The sequence below is a fragment of the Heloderma suspectum genome, chromosome 3 (genome assembly GCF_057233095.1).
Source record: "Heloderma suspectum isolate Gila_16-S chromosome 3, 16-S_ref, whole genome shotgun sequence".
NCBI lineage: Eukaryota > Metazoa > Chordata > Lepidosauria > Squamata > Helodermatidae > Heloderma > Heloderma suspectum.
The window spans coordinates 212,742,393-212,754,662 of NC_139460.1; the positions used below are offsets into that span (position 1 = coordinate 212,742,393).

Genomic DNA, 12,270 nt, shown 5'->3' on the forward strand with positions numbered 1-12,270 from the left:
GCACTTGTTTGGTTTTGTTTTCATTTAATACATGGCAGACTGAAATTGAACAGCCATGTCCATGTCACTGGGCTGTTTGGATGTTCCTACAAGAAGCCACTGTGGCTTCTCCCCCCCACCACCATGTGCAATTGTCATTTGCATAACTCCCATGATGCAGCACGTCGTCCGAACCAGGGGTGGCAAGGGTGTCTTCATACCCACCCTACAACCCCTACTGCAAGTCGTGGGTTGTAGGGTGGGTACAAAGCCCACCCTGCCGCACACTGGGTTCAGCCAACACACAACCCGTGCAGCACTGCGGGGAATTATGCAAATGGCGGTCGCAGGAGCTTGGGGGGAGAAACCCCAGTGGCTTCTTTTACCAACATGATCATCCGAACCCAGTCACTGAGTCCATGGCTAAAGTGAACCCCAGTCTCTAAAGGTGAACTTCACCCTTACCCATTAACTAACATAATTTAAGATACATGTGATGCTTTATCAAGAACTGCAGGGGAAGGAAATTCTCCAGAGTCAGTATCTTCTTTCAGAATAGGTGGGGGGTGGGGGGGGAGAAATGCAAGGGAAGCTGTACAGCAGCGTTTTGTATCCATGGAAATGCATCTCTGGCATCCCTTCCCAGGGGCAGAGTGCTCCTATAGTCAGCACCGGTATGGGTGCTGGTGTAACATGGGTGCCACCAGATGATGCTTTCATTGTGCAATCGCCCTGGCTCATTCATGGAATTTTACAGGGCGTACAGATGTTGTTGTCATCTTCCATTTGTAACCCGTGTTTTCCCAACAGCTTCTTCTGTCTCTTATGTCAGAAAATCAGTTGAAGGAAAGATGGAATATCTGCCTAATGCCTTTTGATTGGAGTCACCCCATCTGGAAGCATCCTTAGTCACGATCCTCTGTGCTCTTAGCATCAAAGTAGAAAGCAGAAGAATTGCATTAGAAAGCAAAGCAACACCAACAGCCAGTTCCGTCCTCTACCACCCACCTGTTGTGATGATGCTAGCTGACGAATCCCCCACATTGGCTATGCCTGGAAGCTACCAGTCAGCACAAGCAGATGGTTGAAATGCCAGCACCACTTCCCTGGGGGGCTTGAATCACTTGGCAGTCCAAACTCAGCCGGCAGTAGCAGTCCTCAAACAACCCATTTATTTATTTATTTTATTTTATTTTATTTACAGCATCTATATACTGCGCAGAGTGGTAGGTGGCAGTATTGCAACTGAAACTTTCCCCATGACCTGAGTTCGATCCCAGCAGAAGCTGAGTCCCAGGTAGCCGGCTTAGGCTGACTCAGCCTTCCATCCTTCCGAGGTCGGCAAAATGAGTACCCAGCTTGCTGGGGGAAAGGTAGTCACGACTGGGGAAGGCAATGGCAAACTACCACGCTACAGTCTGCCATGAAAACGCCAGCGAAAGCAGCGTCCCTCTAGGAGTCAGCAATGACTCAGTGCTTGCACAGGAGGAACCTTTCCACATCTAAACAGATTCCAGAGCAGTGAACAATAAAAGATAAAAATAATGAAACTCCATATTAAATGTTTTAAAAACACAAATACCAGTAAAGACTGTGGCTGGTCAACTGTGGAAGGCTTCTTGAAATAAAGATGTTTTCAGCAGGTGCTGAAAACAACACAACATTGGTGCCTGCCTAACCGCCAGAGGCAGGGAGTTCCACAGAACTTTTCACAGAGAAGATTCCAGATGTAGAAGGAAGGATGGCCATTTGTAGAACCCACAAGCCACACCCCCAAGGGAGGGGCCTGAGTCCTATTGCCATACCAAGGATTCAATGCAGCAACATTTAGAACAGTGCACACAACGCACTTGGATTGGTATCTGTATGAGGGGAGAAGACTTTTTGCAAGAGACAAGGAAGGGGGAATACATGGAGGTGGTGGAATGCACATGACAACAGCAGATTCAAGAGTTTACACTGTGTGCTGTTAGTGGCTTGGGGAAGAGCAATGCAATGGGAAAAAGGATGCGGGGCTGAGTCCCACTTCTGTGAGCTGTGTGTGTGGACGGCTTCCAGATGGGGGGCTCCTAGCGCTGCTGATTTGACAGCTTTCCCATCTTTTTCTCCTTAAGAGATTTTCCATGGTAAGAGAAAATACAGAAGAAGAAGCAGGGAAAACGGGAGGGTTATGAGTGGAAAACGATGTTGTGTAGAGCTCCCATAAAATTCTGTGAATGATGCAGGCAGTAGAGGCTGGTGGCTCCAATTTCGGTGGGGCTGTGAATCCTTTCTGGGTTTCAGTCAAAACCGGCCAGAACTCTAAAGGAGCTATCCAAGGTGCTGAACCCTACCTCCCAAATAGGTTCAGCACCTTGGGCAGTTCCTTTAGAATTCTGGCTGGTTCTGACTGAAACCCAAAATGGATTCACCATCCCCCCAAAATTGGGGCTACCAGCCTCCACTGGATGCAGAGCAATTGCACCTGAAAGTCTCCTCTGGCAGCACTCCTGGTCTCCATGAGAAAATGCTTGCCTTTGGCATGCCCTGCAAGATGGAAAGGGTAGAGGCAGCAGGACCAGAACCCTAGACTTCCCACTCCAGAAATCACATCAGCTCACTGCCACAGGAGCAGAGAGGATAAGGGCACATGATGGGCCCTTTGTAGTCTCCCAGGGGATTAGCGCATGACAAATACATGAAACCTGGGGCTCCCAGACATACAGGCTAAGCTGCAGGGACTCTGCATCACGTGCTAGCTGAGTAGAAAAATATGAAGGCTTATCGTGCAAGAGGGCCTATGTTTCATCGCTAGCTGCAGACTGCCAGGAGAATAGCCTGGGAAGAGCCAAAGGCTCACCAGAGAGAGTGCATGTGATGGCCAAATTGGAATGACCGATGCATGGACCAGGGGATTCTGGTAATTATTTGGTCAAGAATGCCTTCCATTTTACCCAAATCCTTTCTTCTAGCAGGATACTTGTGGGCTTCCAGAAGTTTGGGCCTACAACTCCCATAATCCCTAGCCAGCATAGCCAGTGGCAAGGGAAGCTGGGAGATGTAGGCCAAATCATCTGGAGGACCAGAAGTTGCCCACCGCTGCTTTATACTCTCAAGCAATCCCTCCCCCAATGTCCATTTGGTTGATTGCCAGTATTTGCTGGTTGTTTTCCCAGTGTAGCATCTCATCCACCTCCATGTAATGGCAGCAATACTGCCTAGTTTGTTACACCAGCAGAAAACAAATCCAACAATCTCCCAACCAACATGAACTGATATAACAAAATTATATCCCTTTCGGATGTGGATGGGCAAACGTGTATTTTCCTGTTGCTACCACTAGATGTCACTGGCTTACTAGTTGCTGACTCCTGTGCCACTGGCTGCTGGCTAATGGCTAAGAGAAGCACAAAACTTCATAGCAAGTCAAGTCATCTGGATGGAGGAACCCATTACATTTGGAAATGTGAAAGGTGTTTGTCATTTAATGCAGTCCTGTACGGAATAAGCCTTTGACTCAGGCTATATTCTGATGGGTGAAGCCAGTTTTGTTCTACCCTCTCCATGAGCAGAAGGAGGAGATGGAACAATTAAGAAGAAGCCCACTGCGAGAGATGGCTTGCCCTGGGGGTTGGCGTACAAATCATCAAGCACAGACATGTACATTACACACTTTTTGGTCCCTGAATCAAAAGACTGTCACTGAAAAGTGAAGATGATTTTTTCTACAGAATCAACTACAGGGGTGGAAAAACCTTTTCAGCTGGAAGGCCAAATTCAATTTTGGAGAAGATTTGGGGGCTGCATTCAAGTGGTGGGTGGGCCCAAACCCCCCAAATACACAAAAATATAGCATATTTAAGCTCAAAGCTCTTACTACCATTAACTAAGGTTTAGGGACTTTTGTACTTGAGGCTTTTAACCCATTCCTTTACTGAGGCTTTGCTTCCAGATTCTTTGTAGGATTAAGCTTGGCTCCTTTACACGTGTTTTCTCCCCCTGGGTTTTTCTTTCTCTGCCTTTTTATATGTTCCATTATGGAAGCAATAGGTGGTACTATCGTATAGTGGAATTGCGCACATACATGCAAGTTCTATAATGCCATTCAGAAAAAATACCAGACTTTCCTCATTAGGAAAAACACCACAATAATGGTTGCAAAGCATGGGAGAGGTCCTGGAGGATGACAGTGTCATGCACTGACATTGCACCCCACATAAAGGACCCACAAACTACATGAATGAGGAACCAGGTGCACACAATAAAAGCCTGCTGTAGGAAGGCTCTAAGAGAGGCATTTCAACCTTTAGAATGGCGGAAAAACTGCAAAAGTTGGGAAACCACCAAGCAATTGGTAGCTGGGTGAAAGTGGGTGGGGCCAGGGGAAGGGGTGTGGCTATCTGGGGAAACTCCAGTGGGCTGGTTTGGCCCACAGGCTGAAGGTTCCCTACCCCTGCTCCAGGGTATAGCTGTAGTTGTACACTGATAATCTGATGGACTGTCAACCTCCACATCGTGGTATCCTCCAGATGTTTTGGACTATAGACCCTATCATCCTTGACCAGTGGCCAAGCTGGCTGAGGCTGATGGGAGCTGTAGTCCAAAACATTTGGAGGGCACCAGGTGGGGGAAGGCTGCTGTAAACAGTCCTACAGATGCACCTTATTGCCTGCCTGTTACAGTTTTGTGCCATAGAGAAATGTAACGTTCAGCCTATCCTCTTGGGTTTCTTGGTATTTGTAAGGGGTGGTTGTTATATTGCACAGAGGCAAGAATCCCTGCCCCCCCAACCCAACAAAATTTGTGCAAGTGACCTCCCTGAATTATCTTTCTAATGGATGCCGATGTTCTTGAAGTTTGAATGCAAGGGTGTCTGCAGTGGGGGTGGGGATGGGGTGGTGGCACAAAGGGCAGTTGCCTTCCCACCCCCCAAGTCTTTAGCCCTTGTATAACCCAAGGTATGAAGCAAAATGTGCAGGCAGTTTTCTGCCCATTCATTTTGTGAGAAACTACCCTGCTCCCACCTTTCAGTGTTTTGTTTTTAGCCAATTAATGAATCATAGCTATGATTGTAATTTAGGAATGCAGAGCTAGCCATATAGATGAAAAGGAATCTAGCATGGCACAACAGTTGTCTGGGGAAGGAACTTTCTGGTTAATTTTTAAACCCACCCAGCTTTTTTGTTGTCTTCCCTTGTAGAGAAGTTATTACTGCCCCATAGAAAACAATCCAGAAATCCAGGATTTTAGTGTAACTGGGATTGGGCAGTAGAGTGCCTGGCCAAAAACAAAAGCTAGCAGCAAAGTTAATCTTTCTAAATCAGTTTTTACTTTGTTAAAAACATGTGGGACCCACCCCTCTTAGTAAACATTAAGGGCACAATCCTATGTATGTTTAGACAGAAAAAGTCTCAAAACTCCCAGCATTCCCCAGCCAGTATGGGTGGCTGGGAAATGCAGAGAGTTGTAGGACTTTTTTCTGTCTACACATGCATAGGATTGCACCCTAAAAGGATTACCCCACCAATGCAGATTAAGTCTACCATTATTATACCTGAATTGTGGGGGGCAAGGCTGTTTATCAGAAAGTATGGCTTATGCCAGACCTGCAGAGTAGCTCTATGTTGTTAGAACATTTTGCCAGGGCGAGGGGGGGTGGGATAGAACAGCGCATAATAAGACAATCCGGCACTGTAGTCCATAGTTGTTATCCTGTCTCCTGACATTTTTCAAAAAGGGGAATGCAATCAGGAAGGACTGTGAAGTAGGGGGAACCTTCCGGGGGGGCGGGGGTTGCTTGCAAAAATAGCTTGAAGAGAAAGTGTTAATCATCCATCCCCCAGGGCTTCTGCTGCTATCAATTTTGGAGAGAGAAAATAGTAAAGCAACCTGAAGAAAGTATGAAAAAAGTCAATATGAAATGCTTGTTTTATGCATTTAGATTTCTATGTATGTGTGTTATATTATTATTATTATTATTATTAATAATAATAATAATAATAATAAAAATTTCTAGGTTGCCTTTCAGGGCAGGAGACCTCCCAAGGTAGTGTACAACAATACAGTCCATATAATAAAAAAGATGCAGTAATAAAAACAGCAAATGTTTCAAGAAACAACAAGCACCAGCATAAACAGAACTTGCAACAAAATTACAGTTACAACCCAGTCTGACAAAACATAATCAGGGGAAGGCCAGAGTAAATAAGTCTTCAGGGCCTTCCTAAACTGTGTGTGCATCCGTGCATGCGTGTATACTTTGACAGACACACCGGAAAAATTCCTGCAGATGCCTGTGTTTGAGCCCAATCCTTACAAGATCCAATATGGCCGACTCCAGATGGCTCATAGCAATAAAACTGAATACTACATATGTGTAATCAGGGTCTCCCCTGTAATCAGAGGGCTGAGTGACTGAAGTCCATGAAGTCACAGTGGTGAAAAACAAAGGCATCAATATTGTACCCAATGATTTCTTTGTAACTGTGGATCAGCTTGTAAAAGTTGCTCCTCTTTCTACTCTCTAGCTGCAATCCTATACCCATGTACTTGAGAGTAAGCTCCATTGAACTCAATGGGACTTATGTCTGAGTAGACATGCATAGGGTTGTGTGATTAAGGATCAATCCAATGCTCTTGTGTTTGCTGGCATGAAAAGGGTAGGGTCATGCGGAACTCTCTGCCAAGCAGGATTTAATTTGCCATCTTTAATAAGTAAGGGCAGGAAATAAGAAAGGAGAAGTTAACCCTAAAAAAAGAGTCCCAGTGGGCAGTTCTTAGCATCACAAAGCATCAGTGTTGTTTTGAGAAGGCCAACATACTGTTTCATTTATTCCCCTTTTTCTTGGCACGACACAGCCCTGGACTATATGAGAGAACTACGATCTCATGCCCAAATCCTTCCATTCCCACATCTGCGGATGCTAAGGCTAAAGGAGAAAACAGTAGAGAGGTGGTGGAAGCACTCTCACTGCATTCAGTCCGGATACACCTATTCCTCTGCAGGGTCAAGTTCCAAACCAACAACAATACCCCCCCCGAGCCCCCGTTTCTGCAGGTTTGCAGTAGAAGCCAGCTATGCATAGTGCTGATTGGCTAGTTCTCATACTGTCACCAAGAAATCTCTCTGGAGCAATCATGCCCTTAAAAAAAATGGATGCTTTTTCATCAATAAGGCAATGAATGGAAAAATGCACAAGTGTTTATTTACATATTTATTTCATTTTTATACCGCCCAATAGTCAAAGCTGTCTGGGTGGTTCACAAAATTAAAACCACAAAAATACAACAGAAATATAATATAATATAATATATAATAGATTAAAAAATAACGAAAGTGGACAACCTGCCTGAAGCACGGGAACAGCTGGAGGGGACACTGACAGAGCCACCAGAATGTCTACCTGTCATAGCATTAGTGAGGCTGGGCTGAAATCACAGCCGAGGGATGGGGTGCAAGCTCTCTTTTTCTATTATCAGACTGTTTTCACTCTCATTCAAAGTAGTATTGAATGTCTAAGGAACCTCTCTTTCTGTTCTGCAAATCCCAGTATGGACAGTTGCTGGATTAACATCCACCTAATTTTGCAAGTGATCTGTGATCCAGAATTCTTCTTGGGACTCAATGCCTTTCCCCCCTGTAACAAGGCCAGGATGATTTTGGAGGCCCTAATAATGAAAGGTGGAGATAATTAGGAGCAGAGCTGTTTGGGTGCTTTTTGGTTTGGTTTTGCTCAGTTGTCTTAAGAAAAATGCACTTCTCTTTCAGCACATTGTATCTTTGTTAGAAAGACAAATCCATGATAATTTTGGCATAGCTCACTGGGTGACTTTGGGCCAGTCACTGACACACAACCTGACCTATCTCACAGGGTTGTTGTGAAGATAAAATGGAGAGGAGGACCATGTAAGCTGCCTTAGGTTCCTTGCAAGAGGGAAAAGGCAGGATATAAATGTGATGATGATGATAATACCTAGAGACATTTTAAATAAATACATGAAGACTGTACTCCTATACAGACTTATCTGTGAGTAAGTCCCATTGAACTTGATATATCTTACTTCATGAATAGGATTGCACTGTAAATAAATAAAATCTGTTTCTGTATTCTGTTGGTGGGCTGTCTGGATTATTGCAGAGGAGCTAGAAGGGCTGCTTGTTGACTGCCTTTCTGCCTTGTCTAAATGATACCCTGGCTTCTGACACAAGGTTCCTGGCAGTAGAGGCTGGTGGCTCCGATTTTGGTGGGCTGTGCATCCTTGTTGGGTTTCAGTCAGACCAACCAGAGCTCTAAAGGAATTATCCAAGCTGCTGAACCATAGTGCCAAGATAGGTTCAGCACCTTGGATAGCTCCTTTAGAGTTCTGGCTGGTTTTGACTGAAATCTGGAATGGATTCACAGCCCAATTGAAATCGGAGCCACCAGCCTCCACTGGTTCATGGGTATTACCAATCCCCATTCTCATAGGATTGACCTGCTAGGCCAACCTTCCCCAACCTGGAGTCGTGCTGAGTGGTGGATGCTTGGAGTTGTAGTCCAACATGCTTGGAGGGCACCAGGTTGGGGAAGTCTGTGCTAGGCCTATGAGGACACTTCCCATATCTGCATTGTCCAAAACTGCCTGGTGAAACACGTCAGTTTAGGAATGAGCCAGCTGTACATAATGTTCCATTAAGTGGGCTTTTCAGCTGGAAGACATACAAGCACCACTCATGGGACAAACGTAGAGTACAACCCACATCCCAGGGAAATAAATGGCAAAATTTCCAGTAGTTTAAGTGGGTCTGGGTTAGTCTATAAATACACAGCTAAGATGGCTGGTACAGCTCCAGGAGATGTGTTACTCGAGGTGCATATTTATTTCACAAATGGTGATAAAAAATCTACTTTTCACTGAAGATGTAATTTGAAGAACTATGCATATATCAAGACAGGTAGAAGTAATTATTGTCTGTGTCTCAAAAACAATTCATAAAACCCCCCAGATTCATTTATATTATACTACAGTATAATATAAAAAGCAAGGGCATATTCCAGCCAAAATTAAGCACTTCTAAGTAGTGTTGGACAAGCTCCCTTTGGCTCACATTGGATTGGCTCAGAAATAAGCAGAACTGTTTCCTAAAAAATCAGGAAATAGCTTGGCTCATTTGTAAGCTGATCTGAATGTGGATAAAGTCTGCCCCCATTCCTCAAGGTTCCAAACTACCTTCCTCCTAACCACCTAACAGTCCCCCAAACTCCTCTACGTTCCTTCTTGCACCACTTACTGGCCCAGTTCAGACATAATGCTAAATCATGCTTTACTGCTACATGAAAGAGCCTTGAATTTGTGTGCTCCCCGCTCCGCTCCCCTTCCCTGTGGCACAGCCATGAGAAGGAGAGTGGAAGCATCTGCTTCTTGTTGTTAACTAACCACAGTTTATTGTTACATCTAAAAAGGAAAACATTATGGTTAGTTTAAACTATAGTTTATTGAAGCAACTCTAGATCAAGCCACTGTTTAAACTAACCAGAGTTTCCAGTTTAGATGTAATGATAAACATTGGCTACTTTAAACCAGAAAGCAGATGCTTCTCATCTCCTTAGGACAATGCCAGAGTAGGAGAGAGGAAGGGGGAGTGTGTGAGCCTGAGGCTTGTGGATGCTAATTCACATAAGGCTAAACCATAGTTTAGTATTATGTCTCAAGTAGGTAATTGAGCTGCCTCGGCAGCAGTGCTGGCAGCAAGCCAAAGCAAGTGGGGAGAGAGAAGGGAAGGAGATCTCTCTTCCGTCCTGCCTTTGGCATATTGCACAGCAGCGGGCCAAGTGATAAGCAGCCCCTGGCAAATATAGTTTTCTCCAGGGTTACTGACATTGCAGTAGCCTTTGGGAAAGCTACATTTCCCAGGGACTACTTGCAGCCTGGCATGCTGCGTAGCGGCCTCCCAGGTGCCAGAAAGGGGATGGGGAGAGACCTTGGTCTCCCTCCCTGTCTCCCTTTTTGCTGCTGGCTTGCTGTTGCCACTGGAAGAAGAATAGCCCAGTAATGGGGGTGGGAAGGAATGGGGGGGACACTTGGAGAATCCACGGTAAGTGGAGCAAGGGGGCTGGGTGGGGCAGAGGGAAGGGTTTAGGGGCTGCCTGGATGGAAGGGTATTAGTAGGGATATTCCATTTGTAGGATTCCAAAGAAGGGGAGTTCTTTTCCAGCTTGGATTAAAATCCGAGCCAAAGAAGAATTTGAGAGTTGAAATGTTTGCTATGCATTTGAGCCCAGAAATCTGAGCCTTGATGGCATCACCATTTTCCATCCATTTCCTTGGGAGAATTAATTGCAATATCTCACCTTGGAATCCACGCAATTCCATAGCGTGGCTGGCTGGGGCATGCTGGGAACCAAAGGAATTTTCTGTCTAAATGTGCATAGGATTGTGCCCTAGGTATCAACATACACAATTTTCCAGGAAGGAGAGGCAGAAGGTCCTGTTAGAAACATTAGAAAAGAGGCAGAAAAGCAGGATGTGGCAACGAATATTTCATACTTTGATACTTCTTAGAAAGTCTAAAGCTGCTCTAAGTAACAGTACCTTACTCATAAACTGGGAATTATTATAGTGGCCTGCAGTTAGGGCTAGATTAACCTATTCCTTGTCTCTCTTATCACCATTGTAGTACCTTATCACGGCAGGGTGTCCTTGCTGTTGCAGCTGTACCAGTTACAACATTGGATCAAGCAGAATAGAGGTGCATTGATGAAAGGATCTTGTGGTTCATCTGATAAGCCAGACTTGGTGCCCCCAGACATGTTGGACTAACTCCCCACTATGGCCATGCTGGCTGGGAATGATGGGAGTTGTAGTCAGACACACCTGTAGAGCACCAGGTTGGGGAAGGGTGTTATAAGGGGTGTGCCAGCACAGTGTGTTATCGGATTAGACTGGTATCCATTCCCTTGCTTTATATCAAATCAAAAATCACTGCATTGTCCAATTATTGTAAGACTGTCAAATTTTGCTCTGAGCTGGAAGGAAAAGAGGAAAAGAAACTGATGTTCCATTGTACAGGGGAATCATTAAAAGTCAACAGCATAGCTGGTGAAACTTAATGTAGGTTTTAGATGTTATTCAGGTTTTATCCTACAGAGTGCTATTTGTTAGACAGGTTAGGATTTCTCTTTCTCATTCTTTCCTTTTGTTATCCAAATTAAAATATGATTTGTATTTGACAACATCCCTCTTGATATCAGACAGTATAATTTTCTACCTGTATTTATGGCTGGCTGCAAAACAATTTTCAGAGCAACTTGGGACTTCATCACTGCTGCTGCTGCTACTGGTTTCACAAATGAAGTCATCTTTTTTTGCAGCAAGAGGGCCACAGACAGCAAGAGGCTAAGCACAAATTACATTTCCCAGGATCCCTTGCAAACAAGATGAATCCCTCGGATGATACCAGAAATTCTGCACCTCAATTCATCACGACGAAATGAATTTCCACAGGGGATGAGAAATCTGGAAAATTGGTTATACTCTCAGCTCTTTCCCATGTAAGTGCCTTTGTAGACTGAAGAGTGAATATCAGGTGCAGTGTCGTACCGGAGGTGTTGACAGGGCACCCACTGCTTGATAGTTTGACTTTGAACCTGTATTTCAATGTGTTTTAGGTATAAGTATTGTATAAAGGGAACTTCTTAAACTATTCTACTCTGTAAAAATCTACCGGAATGTGTTATATTTAAAACCAAGAGCAGTTTGTTTGGGGAGAGTCAATAAAGAAGTTACTTGCTTAGGATGGAGACGTTATTAGTTGTGACAAAGGGACTGGATACGGTTTAAAATGCAGAATAAGTATGATGGGGTCGGGAAGAGAAGGAGATGTCAGACAGGAACTTTAAGGCTGTATTCCTATACATACTTACCTGAGAGTAATCCCCACTGAACTCAGTGGGAGTTTGGGACCCTTGTCTTAGAGCAGGTCTGGCCAACTGGTGGCTCTCCAGACGTTTTGGCCTACAAATCCCATGAGTTCCCTAGCCCTGCCTTAGAGTGATGAGGTGTCCCACTATCAGCCATAAAGTAGATCAATGTGGTGCCCTCCAGACGTTTTGGCCTACAACCCCCATCAGCCCCATGGGTGATGGTTGGGATGATGGGAGTTGTAGTCCAACAACATCTAGAGGGCCCCAGCTTGGGGAAGATTGACACAGACTTTCTTGTTAGCTGCTTCAGAGGGTTGCTTGTCCCAACCTGTACCACCTCACCGCTCAGTGCATGATGGTCCGTGAGTTAATATTGCTACAGCTTTCCCTGGGCATTTGTTCTTTTGCT

At 44.8% G+C, this 12,270-nt stretch overlaps 1 protein-coding gene across 1 annotated transcript in view; it reads left to right on the top strand.

The window, feature by feature from the left end:
* FAM241B (family with sequence similarity 241 member B) overlaps positions 1–11,730 on the top strand; it is a 28,496-nt gene extending 16,766 nt beyond the window's left edge. Inside the window, exon 4 of the mRNA XM_084845457.1 lies at positions 11,310–11,730. Within this exon, the coding sequence (XP_084701583.1) occupies positions 11,310–11,432 (123 nt within the window). The 3' untranslated portion in view covers positions 11,433–11,730. The remainder of the gene's footprint in view (positions 1–11,309) is intronic.
* Positions 11,731–12,270: the final 540 nt, after the last annotated feature.